Raw genomic sequence first — 22,985 nt, 5'->3', positions numbered from 1 at the left:
CAAAGTACGAGGGGAGGACTAGCAACGTGGACTGTATCTGCAAGCCAGGATACACCAGCAGTAGCAACAAGTGCCTCAAGTGCGACAAGGGCCAGTACATCTCCAACGGATCGTGCGTGACTTGCCCTGCCAACACGTTGAGCTCAGGTCTTGCCACCGGAGTAGAGACGTGTGTGTGCCCAGCTGGATACTTCATATCCAACACTACAGCTGGGGCGTCGAGCTCCTTCGACTGTCTGGTATGTCCAGCGGGCACCTACAGCAATACGAGCGGCCAGACCTTGTGCAGTACTTGCTTCCCACACGCGACCTCGGAGGCCGGGAGTGTCAACGTCAGCTGGTGTCAGTGCAACGTTGGCTACGCTTACGACAACGCCTCCTGCCTGCCGTGTGCTGTAGGGACGTACAAGAGCACGGTCGGCAACGTGGGGTGCAGCAAGTGCTCCGAGAACAGCACGACAGCGTCGACGACCAGCGCAAACGTATCCGCTTGCGTCTGCAAGCCGGGATACTCGCAGGAGGACGCAGGGTCGTGTGTGGCATGTCCGGCGGGCAAGTACAAACAAGCGCTCGGCCCAGGCGCTTGCACTAACTGCCCCAACAACTCTGTCACTCCGTCGGTAGGCAGCACGCAGCTGAGTCAGTGCGTATGCAAGCCAGGATACACCAGCAGTAGCAACAAGTGCCTCAAGTGCGACAAGGGCCAGTACATCTCCAACGGATCGTGCGTGACTTGCCCTGCCAACACGTTGAGCTCAGGTCTTGCCACCGGAGTAGAGACGTGTGTGTGCCCAGCTGGATACTTCATATCCAACACTACAGCTGGGGCGTCGAGCTCCTTCGACTGTCTGGTATGTCCAGCGGGCACCTACAGCAATACGAGCGGCCAGACCTTGTGCAGTACTTGCTTCCCACACGCGACCTCGGAGGCCGGGAGTGTCAACGTCAGCTGGTGTCAGTGCAACGTTGGCTACGCTTACGACAACGCCTCCTGCCTGCCGTGTGCTGTAGGGACGTACAAGAGCACGGTCGGCAACGTGGGGTGCAGCAAGTGCTCCGAGAACAGCACGACAGCGTCGACGACCAGCGCAAACGTATCCGCTTGCGTCTGCAAGCCGGGATACTCGCAGGAGGACGCAGGGTCGTGTGTGGCATGTCCGGCGGGCAAGTACAAACAAGCGCTTGGCCTCTCCGCGTGTCAACCCTGTGCGGATGACTGGATTTCTGCGACAGGAAGTGATCGCTGCACGCAATGTGGTAAAGGAAAGTATCGCATGTTTCCAGCGTCTCAAGAATGTAGCCCTTGCGCATCATCGGACTCGATTGCCTGCTTGGCAGACATTCCAGGTGTTCAGCCGCAGTCTTGTGCTCAATCTGGAGGCTCTGAAATCAAGTTCAATGTTCTTGCTTTTGAAAAGTCAGATTTGGTAGCATGGGTGCAGTTTCCTCCCAACATTTCACTACCGGTTCCTGTCTCCCAGCTCTCAAAAGCTCTTGTTTCGGCCAACTGTCCTCCTACATCTTTTGCAGGAACAGAGTCAGGATTCTTTCTCGATGCTGAGATGAAGCGTCTCGCAAAGTTCTCATTCACCTACAACTTTCCGCTCCCAACAGTTTTTCCTGCAACGGTCTTGACGTCTGGACAAGAAGCGATCAACATTATGTTTTATACTTGGCCTTCCGGCTTTCCATTGCAATGCTCCATCTACATCGGATTGCTTCATATGTGGAATTATTCTTCTGTTGTTCAAACTTCGAACTCAATGCTTGTCCACGGATTATCGCCCACTATCAGCACTGCGGAATCTCGTTCAATCTTCTTTGAATGCGATGGAACATTTCATCCAACCGGAGCTTATTTGAACTTCCTAGCATCCCCGTCGTTGCAGGATTTGAAATTCATGAACTCAGATTGCAGTGTAGTCAAGAGCTGCTCCTTGCAGGCTACCCTGCTGAACATCCCCCAATCTTTCAATCGGAAGAATGGGATGGTGGTTGTCATATACGGCCCTGACAAAGAGATCCTGCTTTCGAATGCCCGCAGAGATTTGCATCTCAAGGTAGTAAGACTTGAATCATTTCTTTGATCCTCTTACTTGATTCACCCAAGGTTTTGTCCTCTGACGCAGAAAAAGTAGTCATCGAGATCTCGATTCCGCCATTGCTCAAGGTTGTCAAGACAAAGATCAGAATCGCCAGCAACTCATCTGCTAATTTTGGAATCCAAAGCTTTGATTTTGAAAAAGATCTTTCCATCCCGCAGCCGACGGCAATGGTCTTGTCTGTATCACCCTCGGAGCTGCCTTCCAGTAAACTCTCCCGAGTAACCATTCAAATCACAGGCTTTCCTCCGTTGTCCAATGCTGCAGATTTGCAGGTTCGAGTTGGGAGCACTATATTCTCTGTGATTGAGATTATCTTCTCGGACATGTTTGGTTAGTGATTGAACACATAATTTCAACTGACTTGGTCTGACTATCGCATTGTTTTGCAGGAAGTTCAGTTGTGGCAGAAATTTCAAGCAATGCTCCAAAAGTGGAGGCTTTGACAGTTTTTCAACAAGACAAATCGGCAAGAGCAGAAGTTTTATTTTTTTCACTATCAACACAAGCATTATGTGTGAAGGGTTGCATTGCTCCCATGTCAAGACGAACCCTCATGAGCATTCAACTTACCGGATTTCCCCCATCTCTCACATCTTCAAGCTTCATCTTCACCTTGAGCAACTCTTCGACCGGCATTAAGAGTCTGATATTCTCAGGTGGCAAATACCTTGTCAGCATCGAGACTCCTTCCGTCCTGTCTCAGACTTTGCCTCTGCAAACGTACTTCTTGCGTGCAGCTCTCAAGGGAGACGAGACTGTCGCAGGCATCGCTAACTTCACCCTCGTCACATCGCCCAAGTTGACAGGAGCAAGCTTCAACGGCTTTGGCTCGCAGCTCACTCTCGATTTTGACCAGGACACCAACGCACCTTTAAGACGAGTAGACTGCTCGTTGGTGATCGCCGCAGGAAACCTATCCTCTCTGGGCAATGGATATCACTGTTACTGGCTGACAGCAAGCCAGCTCAGAGTATTTCTCGGAAGAGAAGCCGTCCTCATGCCAACAAACACCCTTAGCTTCATCGGCAATGTGAGCGACTTCCAAGGAATCTCCAGCACGGAAGGAGTTGAACAGTCGGTCGTGGTCGACGCTCCAAGCCTTCTGCCCGCTCCTCAAGTCACTCTTACCGGACCAAACCAGATCTCCTACTGCGAGAATGCGGAGCTGGTGGCAAACGTTGACTCTCCTCGGCCAGCAAGCTTTACTTGGAGCGTTGTCAACGATCTTGCTCTCAACGACCTTATAGCGGATGTTTCCGGTCCCGTCTTGAGGTTGACTCCTTCCATGCTTCAAACAGGGATGACGTACAATATAACTGCTTCAGTGTTGACGTTCTTGGGTGCGTCTGCAACGTCCTCGACTCATAGTCTCTTTGTCAGCGCCAATCCGATCCCAACGCTAAACATCGATGTTGCTCCCTCCCCATACGTTCGTCCTACCCCGATCTTCTTTGCTTCTCAGGCGACTTTCGCGCCATGTGACACAAACAAGGGACAGATTCAGATGACGTGGCAGGTCTCGCTGGCAGGGGTTTCCATTCTCAGCGGAGATGGCCCTTTCTTTGAAGCCAAGACCACTGAGCTTGTGGCTGGCAGTCAATACATGTGTACCTTGTCTGGGTTTACCGTGCAGGGAGATATCTTGATAACAGAAGTACCGTTCATCGTAGGATATGCAGGAACAAAGGCAAAGATTGAGGGAGGTAACAGAACCCTCTCGATCACAGACGATGTGGTTCTCAACGCCTCAAGCTCTGAAGACTTGGACACTTGTGAGGGAGTGGTGAAGAACCAGTCCTGTTCCTCCTACCCATTGATGTTCCAGTGGTCATGCTATCTCTGTGGCAGTCCATGCAGGACTGTGAATGGATCTTTGGTCTCTTTGCCAAGTTCGTCTGCATTTGTTTACAATTTCCAACACTTGGACTTTTCCGCGTGCAACCTCATCCAACTCCAAGTGCGAGTATCCTCCGGCATGCAGACTGACATGACGTCCGTCTTTCTCAACATCACAACGGGGCTTTCACCAGGAGCACAGATCCAAGTAGTGAGTGAGGATACGTTCATGATCTCGTTAAAAGGCTCCTGCAAGACTTCTTGCTCAGAGTACCAATGGTCAATTTACGACTCCAATGGGAATCTCCTCGCCGGCAATCAATGGGAAGCTGAGAACCCGAGCCTTCCAGCTGGACTCAAAGCAGAGAATCTTGTGGTGTACCGATCCTTCTTCTCTCCCGGCACGTACAGAATTGAGCTCTCTGCGATCACCGGGAGAATCTCAGGCCGTGCAACCAAGTCCCTGTACATCTCCTTCCCTCCCACCGGAGGACAATGCACTGTCTTGCCCACCACTGGAGTTGCCCTGATAGATACTTTCACTTGCACCTGTCAGTACTGGATATCATCGGCCAGGCCTCTTTTCTATGTGTTTGCGATCCACCCCAGCAGTCAAAGTTCTGAGGTCTCGTCAAGTGCTCCATCGAGCTTGACTTCTTACTCCTTCTCCCTGCCAGCTGGAGGATACCTTGTTTACGCAGAGATCATTGACAGTGACGGGAACATTGCGGTGTCAGAAAAAACCAGCATTCAAGTCGTACACGCACCTGTTGTTGTTAATTCTTCATCCTTAAGCGGATCTGAATTTGCTGACGTCAGCAAAGTCCTTGACGACATGAACAGTCTTGGGAGCGTTTCGCAGATCTTACAGTTGAGCTCGAGTTTTGCCAGCAGTCTGGAGACAGGAGAAGCAGCGAAAAGAAGGTTGCTGGCATCTTCACTAGCTTACAGGATGCGGGTGCGAACTATGCTTCTACGCTCCATGGCGAAAGGCCCCGTGAAAACCTCAATGAATCAGAGGACGGCAACTTCAGCTTTGACCACAAGTCTCAAACTCAACAATCAACCGTCCGAGATTGACTTGGCAGCGTTTTCAGACTCGAGTGAAGTGATTGAATCTTGTGCAGGCCATTTGAGGGCTAGTGACCTGCGTCAAGGGTTGTTTGTGAGATTGTTCGCAACAGAAGACAATCGGATTGAGGTTTCAAAGAGATACAACAAAACTTTGAGAGATGTAACCATGTTGTCTGTGCTGAATGTCCTGCTGCAGACTTGCGAGGTCTACTTGACTTCCATGGTTTCATCAGAAAAGCCAGTGTCCTTGTCTTCTGTGAACATGAAGGTTTACACTTTCCGACTGAGATCAGACTTGAAACAATACAACTTCACAACCTGGACCTACTCTTTCGACCTCAGGTTCGCCTTTCCTAATGACGTGCTAGTGACTCAGAGTGGCGATCTTGGTCTGTACGTGGCAGAGATGTACGCGTTCTGGAGACTGGACTACCTGCATGCTCTGCAGTACCATGAGGTTTCTGAGAAGCCGATCCTCTTCCTTCCCGTCTACCCCGGCAAATCTTTGGGCTCCATGTTCAAATGCCCGTCACAGAACAAGTTTTGCCTCCGTGTCAAACTTTCCTTGCCTCGCGTCCACATTAACAGAACTGAAAACTACCTCTTTGACCTGAAGCAGCAGCTTGCATGCGTTCTGTGGTTGACCAACGTCAGTACCTGGTCATTGGACGCCTGTCAGCTGACGTCGGTCATAGAGACCAACGAGAACTCCCTTGCCGTTTTCTGCTCCTGCTCGAGTTCTGGTGCTCTTGTCGTGATGAGAAACTTGCAATATACGGCTCTCTACCCGTCGCTTGGGCTGATGCCAATAAAGCAACGGACAGCGAATTGGGCGATGTTTACGATAATCATTGTAACTCTCTTGTTTGGCCTTCTGATCTCCCTTGTGATGTTCAACAACAGCAGCTTGAGCAACTTCTTGAGAGAAGACAAGCTAATGAAACGTCATATACAGCATCAGCATCAGTGTCTGATCGGGGAAATCGTCTTTGCAACTGTTGGACACGTGGAGACCAAGGAAGACCTGGACCCGGGTTTTTCACATCTCCGGAGACATGACAGATTGTGTTACGACTTGTTGGACGAGATAGGACTGGGCAGGAATCCTTTCCATTCTATGTGGCCCGAAGAAGAAACTATCTGCAAAACTTTCAAGAAAAAGGATTCAAAGGTCATCCTACGAAAGAAGTGTAAAGTGCCTGACACCAGCTACAAGCTGGCTTGAGCGCATGTCCAACAGATTGTTTTTCACATCATGAGCTTTCTCATACTGTTTATAGGGTTTTCTTGTTTTTTAGGGATTCGTTTTAATGTAAATCACAAATTCGATCTCTCCTCGTCGATCAATTAGCGACAGAACAGCCACAAGATACTTTTATCTTTTGTTGTTCACACAGAAGACGAGCAGCAATTGAACTTTCATCGCTGCTGCCTTAAAGCATGGGTTGCTTGATTCTGTCTGAAACATTCTCCTCGATCACCACTGTCTCCTTCTCTTCTTCCCTCTCCTCACTGTCAAAGTGGCTTGCTCCTTTGTCTCGAGGCAAGTATGATATGTTTGCGTCCTTGGACGAGATTGACTTGTCGAACATTGGCACTCTTTCTCTGCCTCTCTCTTGTCATCCTCGTCCTCATCCTGCTCTAGACCATCGACTCCCCCCTGCAGCCGCTTCTTCTCTCTGTGTGGTGATGGTACAGTGATAGGAGGAGGAGGACGCAACAAGTGACAGAGAAATGAAGCAGAAGGGGAGCGGAGGCAGGGGTTGAGGAGGAGGGGGACCACACCAGGGAGAAAGAAATCAATGGGAAGTGATCAAAAAAGAAGCAGGAAGGAGGAAAAGGACAGAGGTGAGGGCACAAAGAGCAAGATCAAGGCAGAAGGAGGCAGAAGGCACAAGACACAAGACACAAGGCACAAGACAGAAGAATGGCGGGATGACGCTCAATCGGAATCATGATGACCCGCGGGTGACACACCTCCTCCCCTTTCTCGCATGTGTCCGCTGGTTGGGTAGGCGAGCTGAGCTAGACGCGGTAAGCTACAAGCCTGACACGTGGATGTGGCAAGGAATCAAGAAAGGTTCCTCCACTCTCACATACAGACTCTTCTATCATCGTTTACAGGTGAAGCGCCGGAGGAGGGAGAGGGGAGAGTGTGTGCATGGGCGGGGGCATGACGGGTTGAAAGCAGCGCAAGCGCGCTCTACCTACCTACACTCGTCTCCACGTATGCTCATGACAAGCAATGTTGAGACCATGACCCTTGATGAAATCTTCTCGGACCTTAGAACGTAAGTCGCCCTCGTGGCTGATGGAGACGAGTCTGACGGGTTGATCTCTGCTCTTCCTCGCTGCGACTGTGCGCTCGTCTCGTCGGCAAGGGTCAATGTCGTAGCCCGCGCGAGGCTGGCCGGGCCTCGTCGCCTCGACACCAAGCTGCTGGCGTCCAGGCTGAGAAACTCCCAGTACGGGGGAGATCTCACCAACGCTCGCTCTGTGACCCTGCGCTTCCCGCTGCACTCCACCGTCGTCAAGGTGTACGAGAGCGGCAGCATGGTCGTGGTCGGAGCTCGCTCCGCCTCCTCCGCCCGCTCCACTCTGAGGGCAGTAGCCAGAAGGATCCAGAGGGTCCTCAGGGACGTGAGGGGCCTCGAGGGCTTCCGAGTCGTGCACACGGTCTGGAGCTTCAAGATGAGGAGGGCAATAGACCGGGTGAGGACGTACGAGCGGTTGTGCGAGCGGTTCTTCCCCTCCTATGAGCCGGAGATCAACACCGCCCTGACCGTACCTCTTGAGGACCTCAGAGTGAGCACCAAGGCCGCGAGAGCGGAGGCCCAGGGGAGGGGAGAGGAGCTGACTGGAGGGAGCAGGTGAAAGCGTGTCTTCACAAGCGGAGCGGGGCGGTCTTCGGAGTGAAGCGAGATCGCGACGCGTACCTAGCCTTGCAGCTGATCGCGCCCCTGCTGGTCTACGTGGGCGAGTGAAGGAGCGAGTCGGCGCAGAGGTCGGCAGCCTATGCTCCACACGAGTACGAGAGAGGTGTCATAGATTCGATGCTAAATATAGCAAGTCACGAGACAGGGGGGGAGGGGGGGGAAGCCTTTATCAAGATGGGCCCCCTCGACCCCGACACGCCAAAACACGCGGGGGCACGTTGGGACCTGGCAGCTCCCCCCTCCCTCCCCCTGTGCTGCGAGGCTGAGCAGGACGAGAAGTGCGAGGCGAGATCAGGACAGGAGCGGTAGCAAGGCCTGCCTGTGTCTTGCGAGGCTGAGCAGGACGAGAAGTGCGAGGCGAGATCAGGACAGGAGCGGTAGCAAGGCCTGCCTGTGTCTTATCTTGCCCTGTCTGCGATGGTGATGGTGGGGTGAGATGAGGGGAGGAGGCGGCATCGCATGTGTCCGCTGGTTGGGTAGGCGAGCTGAGCTAGACGCGGTAAGCTACAAGCCTGACACGTGGATGTGGCAAGGAATCAAGAAAGGTTCCTCCACTCTCACATACAGACTCTTCTATCATCGTTTACAGGTGAAGCGCCGGAGGAGGGAGAGGGGAGAATGTGTGCATGGGCGGGGGCATGACGGGTTGAAAGCAGCGCAAGCGCGCTCTACCTACCTACACTCGTCTCCACGTATGCTCATGACAAGCAATGTTGAGACCATGACCCTTGATGAAATCTTCTCGGACCTTAGAACGTAAGTCGCCCTCGTGGCTGATGGAGACGAGTCTGACGGGTTGATCTCTGCTCTTCCTCGCTGCGACTGTGCGCTCGTCTCGTCGGCAAGGGTCAATGTCGTAGCCCGCGCGAGGCTGGCCGGGCCTCGTCGCCTCGACACCAAGCTGCTGGCGTCCAGGCTGAGAAACTCCCAGTACGGGGGAGATCTCACCAACGCTCGCTCTGTGACCCTGCGCTTCCCGCTGCACTCCACCGTCGTCAAGGTGTACGAGAGCGGCAGCATGGTCGTGGTCGGAGCTCGCTCCGCCTCCTCCGCCCGCTCCACTCTGAGGGCAGTAGCCAGAAGGATCCAGAGGGTCCTCAGGGACGTGAGGGGCCTCGAGGGCTTCCGAGTCGTGCACACGGTCTGGAGCTTCAAGATGAGGAGGGCAATAGACCGGGTGAGGACGTACGAGCGGTTGTGCGAGCGGTTCTTCCCCTCCTATGAGCCGGAGATCAACACCGCCCTGACCGTACCTCTTGAGGACCTCAGAGTGAGCACCAAGGCCGCGAGAGCGGAGGCCCAGGGGAGGGGAGAGGAGCTGACTGGAGGGAGCAGGTGAAAGCGTGTCTTCACAAGCGGAGCGGGGCGGTCTTCGGAGTGAAGCGAGATCGCGACGCGTACCTAGCCTTGCAGCTGATCGCGCCCCTGCTGGTCTACGTGGGCGAGTGAAGGAGCGAGTCGGCGCAGAGGTCGGCAGCCTATGCTCCACACGAGTACGAGAGAGTGTACGATGATATAATACACTCGCGCTACTCTCTCTCTGTCTCTCCCATGAGGCGGGCCCCTACAGGGGGTAGTGGCATTGCTCCAGGGGGTGGGTCATAGATTCGATGCTAAATATAGCAAGTCACGAGACAGGGGGGGAGGGGGGGGAAGCCTTTATCAAGATGGGCCCCCTCGACCCCGACACGCCAAAACACGCGGGGGCACGTTGGGACCTGGCAGCTCCCACCTCCCTCCCCCTGTGCTGCGAGGCTGAGCAGGACGAGAAGTGCGAGGCGAGATCAGGACAGGAGCGGTAGCAAGGCCTGCCTGTGTCTTATCTTGCCCTGTCTGCGATGGTGATGGTGGGGTGAGATGAGGGGAGGAGGCGGCATCGCATGTGTCCGCTGGTTGGGTAGGCGAGCTGAGCTAGACGCGGTAAGCTACAAGCCTGACACGTGGATGTGGCAAGGAATCAAGAAAGGTTCCTCCACTCTCACATACAGACTCTTCTATCATCGTTTACAGGTGAAGCGCCGGAGGAGGGAGAGGGGAGAATGTGTGCATGGGCGGGGGCATGACGGGTTGAAAGCAGCGCAAGCGCGCTCTACCTACCTACACTCGTCTCCACGTATGCTCATGACAAGCAATGTTGAGACCATGACCCTTGATGAAAACTTCTCGGACCTTAGAACGTAAGTCGCCCTCGTGGCTGATGGAGACGAGTCTGACGGGTTGATCTCTGCTCTTCCTCGCTGCGACTGTGCGCTCGTCTCGTCGGCAAGGGTCAATGTCGTAGCCCGCGCGAGGCTGGCCGGGCCTCGTCGCCTCGACACCAAGCTGCTGGCGTCCAGGCTGAGAAACTCCCAGTACGGGGGAGATCTCACCAACGCTCGCTCTGTGACCCTGCGCTTCCCGCTGCACTCCACCGTCGTCAAGGTGTACGAGAGCGGCAGCATGGTCGTGGTCGGAGCTCGCTCCGCCTCCTCCGCCCGCTCCACTCTGAGGGCAGTAGCCAGAAGGATCCAGAGGGTCCTCAGGGACGTGAGGGGCCTCGAGGGCTTCCGAGTCGTGCACACGGTCTGGAGCTTCAAGATGAGGAGGGCAATAGACCGGGTGAGGACGTACGAGCGGTTGTGCGAGCGGTTCTTCCCCTCCTATGAGCCGGAGATCAACACCGCCCTGACCGTACCTCTTGAGGACCTCAGAGTGAGCACCAAGGCCGCGAGAGCGGAGGCCCAGGGGAGGGGAGAGGAGCTGACTGGAGGGAGCAGGTGAAAGCGTGTCTTCACAAGCGGAGCGGGGCGGTCTTCGGAGTGAAGCGAGATCGCGACGCGTACCTAGCCTTGCAGCTGATCGCGCCCCTGCTGGTCTACGTGGGCGAGTGAAGGAGCGAGTCGGCGCAGAGGTCGGCAGCCTATGCTCCACACGAGTACGAGAGAGTGTACGATGATATAATACACTCTCTCTGTCTCTCCCATGAGGCGGGCCCCTACAGGGGGTAGTGGCATTGCTCCAGGGGGTGGGTCATAGATTCGATGCTAAATATAGCAAGTCACGAGACAGGGGGGGAGGGGGGGGAACCAAAACACGCGGGGGCACGTTGGGACCTGGCAGCTCCCCCCTCCCTCCCCCTGTGCTGCGAGGCTGAGCAGGACGAGAAGTGCGAGGCGAGATCAGGACAGGAGCGGTAGCAAGGCCTGCCTGTGTCTTATCTTGCCCTGTCTGCGATGGTGATGGTGGGGTGAGATGAGGGGAGGAGGCGGCATCGCATGTGTCCGCTGGTTGGGTAGGCGAGCTGAGCTAGACGCGGTAAGCTACAAGCCTGACACGTGGATGTGGCAAGGAATCAAGAAAGGTTCCTCCACTCTCACATACAGACTCTTCTATCATCGTTTACAGGTGAAGCGCCGGAGGAGGGAGAGGGGAGAATGTGTGCATGGGCGGGGGCATGACGGGTTGAAAGCAGCGCAAGCGCGCTCTACCTACCTACACTCGTCTCCACGTATGCTCATGACAAGCAATGTTGAGACCATGACCCTTGATGAAAACTTCTCGGACCTTAGAACGTAAGTCGCCCTCGTGGCTGATGGAGACGAGTCTGACGGGTTGATCTCTGCTCTTCCTCGCTGCGACTGTGCGCTCGTCTCGTCGGCAAGGGTCAATGTCGTAGCCCGCGCGAGGCTGGCCGGGCCTCGTCGCCTCGACACCAAGCTGCTGGCGTCCAGGCTGAGAAACTCCCAGTACGGGGGAGATCTCACCAACGCTCGCTCTGTGACCCTGCGCTTCCCGCTGCACTCCACCGTCGTCAAGGTGTACGAGAGCGGCAGCATGGTCGTGGTCGGAGCTCGCTCCGCCTCCTCCGCCCGCTCCACTCTGAGGGCAGTAGCCAGAAGGATCCAGAGGGTCCTCAGGGACGTGAGGGGCCTCGAGGGCTTCCGAGTCGTGCACACGGTCTGGAGCTTCAAGATGAGGAGGGCAATAGACCGGGTGAGGACGTACGAGCGGTTGTGCGAGCGGTTCTTCCCCTCCTATGAGCCGGAGATCAACACCGCCCTGACCGTACCTCTTGAGGACCTCAGAGTGAGCACCAAGGCCGCGAGAGCGGAGGCCCAGGGGAGGGGAGAGGAGCTGACTGGAGGGAGCAGGTGAAAGCGTGTCTTCACAAGTGGAGCGGGGCGGTCTTCGGAGTGAAGCGAGATCGCGACGCGTACCTAGCCTTGCAGCTGATCGCGCCCCTGCTGGTCTACGTGGGCGAGTGAAGGAGCGAGTCGGCGCAGAGGTCGGCAGCCTATGCTCCACACGAGTACGAGAGAGTGTACGATGATATAATACACTCGCGCTGTCTCTCCCATGAGGCGGGCCCCTACAGGGGGTAGTGGCATTGCTCCAGGGGGTGGGTCATAGATTCGATGCTAAATATAGCAAGTCACGAGACAGGGGGGGAGGGGGGGGAAGCCTTTATCAAGATGGGCCCCCTCGACCCCGACACGCCAAAACACGCGGGGGCACGTTGGGACCTGGCAGCTCCCCCCTCCCTCCCCCTGTGCTGCGAGGCTGAGCAGGACGAGAAGTGCGAGGCGAGATCAGGACAGGAGCGGTAGCAAGGCCTGCCTGTGTCTTATCTTGCCCTGTCTGCGATGGTGATGGTGGGGTGAGATGAGGGGAGGAGGCGGCATCGCATGTGTCCGCTGGTTGGGTAGGCGAGCTGAGCTAGACGCGGTAAGCTACAAGCCTGACACGTGGATGTGGCAAGGAATCAAGAAAGGTTCCTCCACTCTCACATACAGACTCTTCTATCATCGTTTACAGGTGAAGCGCCGGAGGAGGGAGAGGGGAGAATGTGTGCATGGGCGGGGGCATGACGGGTTGAAAGCAGCGCAAGCGCGCTCTACCTACCTACACTCGTCTCCACGTATGCTCATGGCAAGCAATGTTGAGATTACAAGTGTGGAGTAGCGCAATAGACCGGGTCATTCGAATGTTGAAGTTTGATGCATTCGTTGAAATGATTTGATTCAAATCATGTTTCATGTGCTACACGAGAACGACAACGATAACGACAGCAACGATGAGGTGACTGTTTGGCCCCGGACCTGCCGTTGTTCTTTACACGGAACAAACTTGGCGGCTGAGGACCCTGCAACTACCTTGGGGTTGGAGGCAGGGGTCTCACGATACTGATGATCGTGAGAGGTGATGCTAGCAAGCAGGCCGGGCCTGAGGCCTCTCAAGGACCCTCGGAAGGACTCCAAGGACTGCCACTGGCGTGGGTGCGACGGAAAAGACGGCGGGTAGCAATCTGTGAAATTATTTTCTAGCCAGGGGTAAGGGTGGCACATGACCGGGTCTTTTGGACCGTATTAGAGGTGGTATGTGGGGGTACCAGTATCGTACTTATAGATAGGGGTGGGTTGTAAGTTAACTTTAGGCCCTCGACAACGATGAGCACATGCACATCGTTGTCGCTTCTGAGGGAGCCTCGGAGTGGCGTAAGGAGGCTGAAGGATATGCTCAATGTCCAGAAACTACACATGCTCAACCTTCGGGTCTCGTTCTGGCGGCCGAAGAACGGATCCTGGTGGATGGAGGAGACCTCAGTCGGACCTTCAATCTTGAAGGAAACATCCGTGGAGAAATAGTTTTGGACACCAACTCCCTCTCTGCGACCCCAGCCCCTACCCGGGCTCGTATCCAGGACTCCGATGACAACATGTCTCCTTCGCACATGGAAGACAGAAGGGAGCTGCAGGGGACTGAGGTTCTGTCTCCCGGAGATTTTATTTATCCCTTCACGGACGCCCGCTACGTGGAACAGAGTGATGTTCTTGAGGATGGACACGTCCCGGAGCAAAGAGCTGGTCCACCTCCAAAACATATGATGCTTCATGCAAGAAAACTCGCTGTTCGACATCTTCCTCAAATGGACGCGGACGGCAGATGTGATCCTTTCCTCGTTCTTACGTTCGATCAGCAGAAGAGATCGACTCAAGTGGCTAAGAATGTCTACGAGTACTCGTATCGTGAAAGCTTCGAGTTTTTTGTTCATGAGCTGCATATCGAGTTCGCAAAGAGCTTGCAAGTGAGTGAAGGGGCGTCATGTGGCATTGGCTTGTTGATCGAATGCTTCGATTGGGACCGCTTGAGCTCGAATGACTATGTGGGCAAGGTTTCTGTGGATCTGCTTGTTTTGTGCTCGCTCGTCGAGACTGCAAAGCACTTGACCTTTGTTCTATGCACAACTTCGGGAGATCCTGTGATGGGAAAGGACGGCCTTCCGTGTGAGGTCGATGTGGAACTGGAGATGTTGCCCACGCATCGATCTTGGTATCCTCCTACATTGTCTAAGTCTCTTTCAATGTGTGAGTCTCGACCTGAGAGTCGGGAAATCAGCATCTCTATGTTGCACCGTCTCTCCTCCATCTCAGCTGGATATTTCTTTCACAAAAGCAGTCACTCTTTATCAGGCTCGTTCTCATACAAACGTGCCGAGCGCCCTCCGGACCCAGAAAGGAGAGGGTCTCAAGTGAACTTGAAATTCCCTTCTCGGACTCCGGAACTGCAAGTTGAGCCCGAGGTAGACGATCTCTTCGCCGATGCCGACGAGAAAGACATCGACTATGACGAGGAGCCTTCCGAGTTGTACTGGCGAGAAAGACTAGAAAAGGCGATGGAGTCCATGTGGGTCAACATTATGGTTTTGGGCCTCGTTATGTTGGATCTCTCCAACATCTTGGTCTACACGTTCTACTACTCGACTGACTCTGAGCAGCCCTGGCAAACTGCCGTCAACTTCACAGTTATGTCGCTCTTCCTCCTTGAGCTCAGCTTGAGGCAAATTGCTCAACGCAAGCGCTTTTGGAGCAACATGTGGAACATCTTTGACTTCTTCGTGGTTTGGTTGAGCATTGGAGTGCTGGTGAGGCTTGAATGAGTAGCTTTCAAACGTGTTGCTGAAGTTTGATTTCTCCTAGGTCGTCAAGCAAATCTTTGAATCTCAAAGCGGGGTAGCTAGCAGCCTCCAGTCCACCAAGAGTACTGCCACAAGCCTGCGCGTCTTTTCTAGAATCGCCATGGTCATGCGATTCGTTCGCGTTCTGATTACCGTGAGAAGAGCGAGAATGCTGAGTGGGGCAGTGAGCAAGAAGCTGAGGAAGGCAGTTTCTCAGGTAGAGATGATGAGCTGAATAACTTTTGTCTAACACGCTTCCACAGAACAAGAGGAGATACAAGAAGCATGGCTACAACTTGGATCTCACCTACATAACGGACAGGATCATCGCCATGTCGGCTCCTGCTTTCGGAGGACACACTGCCTTTCGAAACGACATCCATATGGTCTCTCGCTTTCTGTCTCAGCGGCACTATGGAAAGTTCTTCATCTTCAACTTGTGCGACACCTACAACTCATCGGACGGCGTCATGGGGAATTACCATCCCCAGCTGCTGTTCAACCAAGTGCAGAGAATTCCCTTCGAAGATCACGCGCCACCGCTCTTGTCGGAGCTCATCTTCATGTGTCAGGAGTCGTGTGCTTGGATGTCGAGAGACCGTCAGAACACGATCGCAGTGCACTGCAAAGGAGGGAAGGGGAGGACTGGTGTGATGATCGCCGGCCTCCTCATGTGGACTGGGCATAGGAGATGCGCTCTTGACGCTCTGGAGCTCTTCACGTACCGGCGAACGCAAGACTATATCCCTGAGGATGGGCTGGACGAGGATATCGAAGATGGGGTAGGCAGACGCAATGTGAAGCACAACCAAGGTGTGCAGGGCCCTAGTCAGTTGCGCTATGTCTACTACCTGGAAGCCGTGCTGTACAGTGGGGTAGACCCCTGGAGTGTCAAGTACCGCTTCATGGAGAAACTGACGCTCCGCTGCAATCGCTTCATGGAAAAGTACAAGTCGGTACGCATGAGGTGATCCTGCTTTAAGTCTTCTGCTCCCGCCCTCCTGTCTTTCGCTCTCTCTCTCTCGGACTCTTGCTGCTCTTGCTGCCCCTCCTTTCCCCCCTCCAACCCTGTCTGTCTCTCGTGGTCGACTCGACGGCTGTTAACCAATGGCCTGCAGTTACGTCGTGAAATGTCAGAGGACAGTCGTGTTGGACTCTCTCGACTTGATTCCCCCGCAAGAGGTCATGAAAACAAAGTCGGAGTCTGAGCCATATGGAGTCTATATTGAGCTTAGCACGGATGTCTTAATCTGGGCAGATGTGAGAATAGACTTCTTTATCCATCCGGTGAGCTTTCATCCCCTTCTGCTCTCCTCCCGCTCTCCTCTCCTCCCGCTCTCCTCTCCTCCCGCTCTCCTCTCCTCCCACTCTCCTCTCCTCCCCCTCTGCTATCCTTCCTCTCTGTTCTCTCCCTCTCTGCTCTCCTCCTCTCTCGCTGTCTTTAAGTTTCATGCTTGACGTTGCCCTGTGTCTTCCAGAATGTTGGGATGAACTCCAAGCGCAAACTCGCTTTCTTCGTCATGTTCCATACATCTTTCTACGAAGGGAGAGATTTGATTGTTTTCCACAAGCGTAACGTGGACATGTTGCATAAGGACAGCTCGAATCAGATGTTTGACCAAACATTTCACCTGCAAGTTCATCTCAAGCCCGAAACAAAGCTGCTGTTCTTCGACGGGGCATCAAGCGACCGACTGATTGAGGCTCAGATCAGGTCCTTCCAGCTGATGTTCACCCACAACGAGTTCGCAATCTCCATGACGCTGCGCAAGGGCGAGTACCTCACCAAAGAGTCTTTCCGCAACGACTACGTCTACTTCATCCAGAAGGGGGCGGTGGAGGGAGTCTTGAAAGATGACAACAATGTGATGGTGCAGTTTCACAGCCTCGGCAACAGCATCCCCGATGAAAACAACAGGCAGAACGTCCGTGTACCCATATTGTGCATCTTCGGCTCCGGCTCCGTGGTGCTCGGTGCTGACTTCCTCTACGACGGGACCTTCATGAGTCTGCGAGCTCGCGAGGACAAGACTCAGGTAATCTGCCTGGTTAAGCGAGGCCGTACAGTGCAAGCGAGTCAAGCAGAAGGGCAGACCACGAGTCTTTTGCACATCTCCTACTTTCGCTCCGTCCACCAGTGAGTCTATATCTCCTCTCTGTGTACCTGTTGATCTGCTTCCGTTCCTCACATTCTCGCAGAGGCGTCCTCAAGAAGCGAGGCTGGTACAATTTGTCCTGGAAGGACCGCTACTTTGTGCTCAAGGGGCAGCAGCTGGAGTACTACTCGAGTGAGGGTGCGTTCAAAGGCAATGAGGTAGCGAAGGGAAATATTAACCTGCGCGACTGCCATGTGTCGGAGCATGCGGACAGCGAGTGCCTGTGGGCCTTCGCGATCCAAGACGTCATGCAGAATCGCACCTTCTACTGCGCGGCATTAAACGAGCAAGAAAGAGCGATGTGGATCTCGCAGATCCAGCAGGCTTCGAAGTTATCGAGCAGAATGGAGAGCAACCAGCAGGACCTGACGCGAATCTCGTCACCCAAGCCTTACAAGACGTTTTTCATCCAGAAGCTGATCGTGTCGCAAGAGTCGCAGGGCAGCCAGGAAAATGACCAGGCGAGAGATCGCGAGCTGCTGAGGAGCAACAGAGAGAAGAGTGGAAGCGAGGAGATAGATGTCGAGAAGATTTCCATCGAGGGGCTACGGACAGCAAGGGAGACGAGCAGCTTTTACAAGTCCCTGAGCATCCTGCTTGCCATACGACTTGATCGCATCCAGATGGAAATGATCCGGATGGCCTCCCTCAAGGCACTCAACGATCGTTCTATCCTCCCCGAGCAGGACGCCAAGGAGCGACTCCGTACGAGCTGCATCCGTACTTTTGGGCTGCCGCTGACGGAGCGACTGCTGCGCACGTTCAAGTGCAAGCTGAGACGCCCGGAGCTGCGGAAGGAGGTTAAGATGAGGATCATGTTCTTCAACAGGTATGTGATCCTAGACCCGCTCATCTACGGCCCCGTCATCGACTTGCAATCGCAGCTGATGCCTGTCGCTGCCATGGAGAGCGTTGCGTTCAAGGATCGCTACCAGCAGACCACGCTTATCATTCGCGTCTCCACAGATTGTGAGGGTTCCTCTACCCTCTACAACACCTTCGAGCTGGCCTTCGCCTCCTGTCATCGTGCCTTCCAGGTCCTCAGCCTCCTCAAGCGCAACATCGCCGATCACAAGGCCAGCGCCAGTACCGAGGCAGCTCACCGGCAGCCCTCGTTCGCAAGCATTCTGGACAGGTACGGCAAAGTCCATCGGCTGGAGCGAAGGAGCGAGTTCGCCCTGGCGCACAGGACGGCAAGCATCTTCTTTGTGTTCACGGGACAAGTCAAGCTGAAGCGGCTTGACGATGTTTACAAGATCCTCGACCCAGGGGCTTGCTTCGGCCTCACCAACTTCGTCCAGCAAAAGGTTTCGGGACACTTCCATGCTCAGGTGGGGGATGAGCAGACGACCATCCTAGAGATTCCGCGGGAGGTGAACGAGCTCCTCGAGGACGGAACGGGCGCAGACAGCATGCAGGCGATGTTCTACCATGCCGTCTGCGTGTTGCTCGAACACGAGAGCAGGTTTGCTTGCTCTGCTTACTTGTTCTCCTTGCTCTCCTCCTAACCGGTGAGCAGGAACATTCTCCGCCAGATCCTCTCCGGCTCCTAGTGTCAGGCTGAGGTGAAGGTGAAAAGAGGGAGGGGACAGGAATCATCAGTTCTACATAAACCGCAAAATTGCAGTTTTTCTCTCTCACTTCTCCTACTTCTCCTTATCATCGTTTTCTCCTACCTTAGAGTCGTCTTCTCCGTAAGCCTAGCCGTTCTTCTCTCCGGCGTTTAGCATAGAGTTGCATTCGAGGTTTCTGATCCCCTCCGACCTGAGGCAGGTCTCAAGATTCCGGCAGCCGCTCTTCACCTCCTCGACCAGTCTTGTTTGATGCTTGGGTGCGTTGGCCCGTCCTGCGACAAGTGAGATGCGGAAGAGAAGCTATCAAAGCACTTCTAACTCCACCAGCAGCTATTGGGTTTGTGCTGTCTGAGGGAGTTAGAAGTGCTTTGATGGTCGTGTGGCAGGAGGCCACCACATTATGCGTGCTGTGTTGGGCAGCAAGCAGTTGTAAATTTGTTGCTGGAATCTGGAGCAAACATCAATGCCCAAAACCAAGACGGGGAGGTGGATCACTTCATATAAATATTGCTTGCACTTTCACATAAATATTGCTTGCAGACCCCTTTGCACTTTGCATTGGAAACGGGCACATGGAGATCATTCGAATTTTGATGTAGGTAAGAACTCAATTGTGCTACACTCCCATGCAGTATGCGACAATTAAACTTGCAGAACGGTTGCAAAATTTCCGCAAGGATGTTGCAACATCTCAGGTGAATAATTGCTTGATGAGGTGCAAGGGTCGCATTGATTGGTTTTGACAGGAATTCGAATTGGTCAGTTCGTCAGACCCAAACAGACCAGCAGTCAGTGTTTGCTGCGTTTCTTGAGCAAGCAGCCAAACCGTGCGTTTTCTTATGATGAATCTCGAATTCAGTTTTGTTTGTTGTACCACGAATGGAAATACCAAATAATTAAGAACATATGAATGCGATGATGTACTTATTCCATTTCCCCAAAAGCAAGTTTTTCTTTCGTCCTGCCGGAGAAGTTAACGTCCTGATCAATGGATCCATTATGCGGACTGAGGGTAACTGCATCTGTAACAGTGGCGTAACTTCCTCTTCTGTTCTTGAGCAAATTCCCCGCTGTATCTATGGTTTGTGATTTGGGGGAATCCACTGCGGTTGTTTGATCCTCATTGCTGTCCGACACTAACGTTTCTGCGACATGTGTTCTCTGCGCGACCCAGGACTGCGACCTCCCGCATGTCATGAAGACTTCGTTGTGTCTCGTGCACAGTATGAATGGAGGTCATGGAAGTCTCGCCAAGCCTTTTCTTGCGGCCTCAACTTGGAAGAAGTCGGTAGTGCTCGTCACAGCAGCACAATCTAAAGCTGGTGGGATGTTGATTTCGTCATGAAAGAGGATCCGGATCTCTAGGATTTGGAATGTGGAAGTATCGGTGGGACTGTGTGAAGCAAGACAAACCGCAAGGGGATGCGAGGATGAGATGGGAGGATGAGATGCCAGGATGAGAGTTTAGGGTTTAGGGTTTAGTGAAGGTTTAGGGTTTAGGGTTTAGTGAAGGTTTAGCCCTGCCACAGTGGCCGACTCAGTACACATGATGACAGTGGGGAGGGAAGAGGGGCTAGGAGGATACGACACCAGGAAGGGAACCGGGCTCGGACTTAAGCAGGGCCCGGAGGTCAACAACACTGAAAATATCTAATACGGAAGCAACCAGGGCGTGGAGGAGGAGGCCGGTGCACAAGAGACGGAGGGCCGGGAGCTGTGGCATTCCATGGTAGGGGTACCTCAGCCTAGGCTTTTCAACGGTGTTCATTACCTTCATCTTCTGGAGTTACTGGGGCTATCCTGGGCCCCTTCCTGCCAGATCCTCGCAGTCTGAGGCCCCACCTACCCAGGCTCCGCTGTCTGACGAGCCAAGCGCTGCAGAGCTTCACACGCGGCCTTTCGGTTGTCGCACACCTATGGTACTCGCTCGGCCACGCGTCGCATTAACTTTCATACGTGGTCGCCCTCCACGCACAGTCACCCGGGGACCTCATCCTGCACTGCGACCAGCCGCTGCTGAGCAGTGCAGGCGGACTGATGACTTCGATCAGATTTACCAAGACACTCCTTTGCGGCTTGACCCTGGCAATATTCAAGCCTCTCGTCATCAGCTCATATTTGGAGAGGCCTCGGGCGACGCTATCCTCCATGAGAAGCACGTGAATAAGGTCCTAAATAAATTCACCAAGTCAGCTGCAGTGGATCTTACGGGATGGAGACAGGCCTGCCCCCGTGAGGGTGCGTCTTGCTTGTGAAGATCCCGATTTTCATAATGCTCCAGTGCGAGATCGAGTTTCCTGCGCTGAAGGCTGCGCCCGTGGGCTGCCGGGGCCCTACCCACAACCGGCACCTCGATGGAGCTCCTCAGTGCCAGGTACTTGGGAAGAACGACCTTGGCCGCCACTGTCGATATCACTACCTGCTCTGAGGACCTGCAAGGGCCTTCCCATGTCTTGCACGAATCCCCGGGCAATGCTGTCACCAGGGCCTGTGCCGGGCTAAGTTGCTAAGGTCGGGTGTGCAGCTTGCATCCTCACGTGGCCCCACAGCTGGAGCTGAGAGGTGAGTCTCAGTCACGGCCCGGGGCCCGGGCCGGGACCGTACATTCCACAGGCCCGGGCCCTTGTAGTGCAGCCGGGAGGACAACGTGACCCTCAATGAGTTGGACCGTGGGGTAGGGGTGGGAGGGAGAGATAAAGGAGGGGTCCTGACAGAGCTCGGTAGGATAAGCTGAGGAAGAGGAGAGGATCGAGGGTAGGGAAAGAGAAGGGAAGGGAGGGGGAAGGGAGAGGTCAGGTGATGTGAGGGAGAGACAAGGAAAGAGAAGCGATAGAAAGAGGAAAGAGAAGGGAAGGGAAGGAGAGGAAGGAGGAAGGAAGAGAGGGAGAAGGGAAAGAGGGAAAGAGGAGGAAAGGGAGGACGAAGGTAGGGCAAGGCTTGCTTCATATGTCTTCTCGATGGACAAGAGAGACGGACACATAGAGCTGCAGTCGCAAGAGAGGGCAGAGGAGGAGCAGGAGCAGGAGCAGGAGCAGGAGCAGGAGCAGGAGCAGGAGCAGGGGCAGGAGCAGGAGCAGGGGCAGGGGCAGGGGCAGGGGCATTTAATCCCTTTCTGGTAATTAAAAAGTCCTTCATGAGGGGTAGGGTGTATAACCTTACCCGACAGGACAGGACAGGGAGAGGGAGCAGGAGAAGGAGGAGGGTTCCCACATGCTCATGGTCGAGTGAGGATGCATGACAAGGGCTTGGATGTCTCCCGATCAGATGATCACGAAGATGCTCAAGATCGTCATCCTTCTGCTCCTCTGTCCTCCCTTGCAATCAAGGGTACAACAGGCAGTCGGAGGTAGCAGCAGCACATTCTCCAGGATCTGTCAGCTCCGGAGTCGCATACATCCGTGTAGAGGAGGAAGTGACTGGCAGTCTGATAACGAGGAGAGCAGCTCAGGTGGAGGAAACGACTGGCAGTCTGATAACGAGGAGAGCAGCTCAGGTGATGGTTCTACTGACACCCCAATCTCCCCTTTCTCTCCCTCCTTTCCCTCCCTGCTCCCCTCATCTTATCGCATCAGGGGCGATGAGCAACGATTTGGAGAGGAAAGTGACGCGGCTAATGGAGATGGGAGCATCGAGGTCAACGGCAAAGGTCGCTGCAGAGCACTCCATCATATCATATTGACTCTTCACTGCAGAGGGCTGTCGCTCAGGATCCGCAAGGAGACGTCGAGGATGCCGTGAGGTGGTTGGAGTTGGCAGTGGTCTCAAGTGAGCTACGGCAGCAGATGGATCATCAGCAATCTCGACCAAGGAAACCAGTCAGTGACAGAACAAGTCCCGTCTCATGCTGTTGGACGAGCCAGCGAGATCAGCGGATACAAGTGACGAAAGATTTTCATGTTAACTCCCTATGATTTGTTTTCTGTCTGCAGCAATCTTGACGACGATGCCAAAGAGACAGCCAACATTGCTTTCTCTGCTGTTCGTAATCCCTGGAAAGGATCTCGATTTTCATCGGAGCTCCTCGGAAGCTGTGCGTATTTGTTTCTGCCCTTGTGACTGTTCATCCTCCCTCGCTTCCTTCTCATCTCCCTTTGGATTGCTCCTCTCTGCTGCTTCGATAGCTTTCCTTCCTCCTCCTTCCTCGCTCCTCCTCCACCATCACCACCACCACCTCCTCCTCCTCCTTCCTCCTTCCTCCTTCCTCCTACTCCTTCCTCCTGCTCCTCCTCCTGCTCCTCCTCCTGCTCCTCCTCCTGCTTCCCCTTCCTGCTCCTGCTCCTGCTCCTGCTCCTTCCTGCTTCTCTCCCTCATCCTCATCCTCCTCCTCATCCTTCCTGCTCCTGCTCCTCCCCCCTCCTCTTCCTCCCCCC

At 54.3% G+C, this 22,985-nt stretch overlaps 8 protein-coding genes across 8 annotated transcripts in view; all 8 read left to right on the top strand.

The window, feature by feature from the left end:
* Positions 1–1,208, top strand: part of GUITHDRAFT_51930 (hypothetical protein) — a gene marked incomplete at both ends in the record, with an annotated part of 6,082 nt that extends 4,874 nt beyond the window's left edge. The window contains 3 exons of the mRNA XM_005821183.1: positions 166–283; positions 836–1,028; positions 1,131–1,208. Coding sequence (XP_005821240.1) covers positions 166–283; positions 836–1,028; positions 1,131–1,208 — 389 coding nt within the window. The remainder of the gene's footprint in view (positions 1–165; positions 284–835; positions 1,029–1,130) is intronic.
* A 66-nt stretch (positions 1,209–1,274) lies between these two features.
* GUITHDRAFT_147335 (hypothetical protein) lies at positions 1,275–6,240 on the top strand (the record flags this gene model as incomplete). Its single annotated transcript, XM_005821182.1, has 4 exons — positions 1,275–2,060; positions 2,111–2,170; positions 2,378–2,435; positions 2,495–6,240. The coding sequence occupies 4 exons, from the start codon at positions 1,275–1,277 to the stop codon at positions 6,238–6,240; spliced, it is 4,650 nt and encodes a 1,549-aa protein (XP_005821239.1).
* A 1,004-nt stretch (positions 6,241–7,244) lies between these two features.
* Positions 7,245–7,999, top strand: GUITHDRAFT_119551 (hypothetical protein; the record flags this gene model as incomplete). Its single annotated transcript, XM_005821181.1, has 3 exons — positions 7,245–7,306; positions 7,397–7,820; positions 7,886–7,999. 3 exons carry the CDS (start codon positions 7,245–7,247, stop codon positions 7,997–7,999), a joined length of 600 nt encoding a protein of 199 aa, XP_005821238.1.
* Positions 8,000–8,645: 646 nt separating this feature from the next.
* Positions 8,646–9,400, top strand: GUITHDRAFT_119550 (hypothetical protein; the record flags this gene model as incomplete). Its single annotated transcript, XM_005821180.1, has 3 exons — positions 8,646–8,707; positions 8,798–9,221; positions 9,287–9,400. The coding sequence occupies 3 exons, from the start codon at positions 8,646–8,648 to the stop codon at positions 9,398–9,400; spliced, it is 600 nt and encodes a 199-aa protein (XP_005821237.1).
* A 666-nt stretch (positions 9,401–10,066) lies between these two features.
* On the top strand, positions 10,067–10,821 carry GUITHDRAFT_119549 (hypothetical protein; the record flags this gene model as incomplete). The annotated part of the gene is made up of 3 exons (XM_005821179.1): positions 10,067–10,128; positions 10,219–10,642; positions 10,708–10,821. The coding sequence occupies 3 exons, from the start codon at positions 10,067–10,069 to the stop codon at positions 10,819–10,821; spliced, it is 600 nt and encodes a 199-aa protein (XP_005821236.1).
* Positions 10,822–11,440: 619 nt separating this feature from the next.
* GUITHDRAFT_119548 (hypothetical protein) lies at positions 11,441–12,195 on the top strand (the record flags this gene model as incomplete). Its single annotated transcript, XM_005821178.1, has 3 exons — positions 11,441–11,502; positions 11,593–12,016; positions 12,082–12,195. The coding sequence occupies 3 exons, from the start codon at positions 11,441–11,443 to the stop codon at positions 12,193–12,195; spliced, it is 600 nt and encodes a 199-aa protein (XP_005821235.1).
* Positions 12,196–15,127: 2,932 nt separating this feature from the next.
* GUITHDRAFT_80690 (hypothetical protein) lies at positions 15,128–15,856 on the top strand (the record flags this gene model as incomplete). The annotated part of the gene is made up of 2 exons (XM_005821177.1): positions 15,128–15,606; positions 15,676–15,856. Coding segments are annotated over 2 exons (660 nt in total), but the record flags the coding sequence as incomplete, so codon positions are not given.
* A 1,202-nt stretch (positions 15,857–17,058) lies between these two features.
* Positions 17,059–17,406, top strand: GUITHDRAFT_49387 (hypothetical protein; the record flags this gene model as incomplete). The annotated part of the gene is made up of 1 exon (XM_005821176.1): positions 17,059–17,406. A coding segment is annotated over one exon (348 nt), but the record flags the coding sequence as incomplete, so codon positions are not given.
* Between the last annotated feature and the right edge of the window lie 5,579 nt (positions 17,407–22,985).

This window comes from Guillardia theta, assembly GCF_000315625.1.
Source record: "Guillardia theta CCMP2712 unplaced genomic scaffold GUITHscaffold_150, whole genome shotgun sequence".
NCBI lineage: Eukaryota > Cryptophyceae > Pyrenomonadales > Geminigeraceae > Guillardia > Guillardia theta.
Note: the sequence above shows the minus strand (reverse complement) of the source record. Positions and strands in the feature narration are given on the sequence as shown.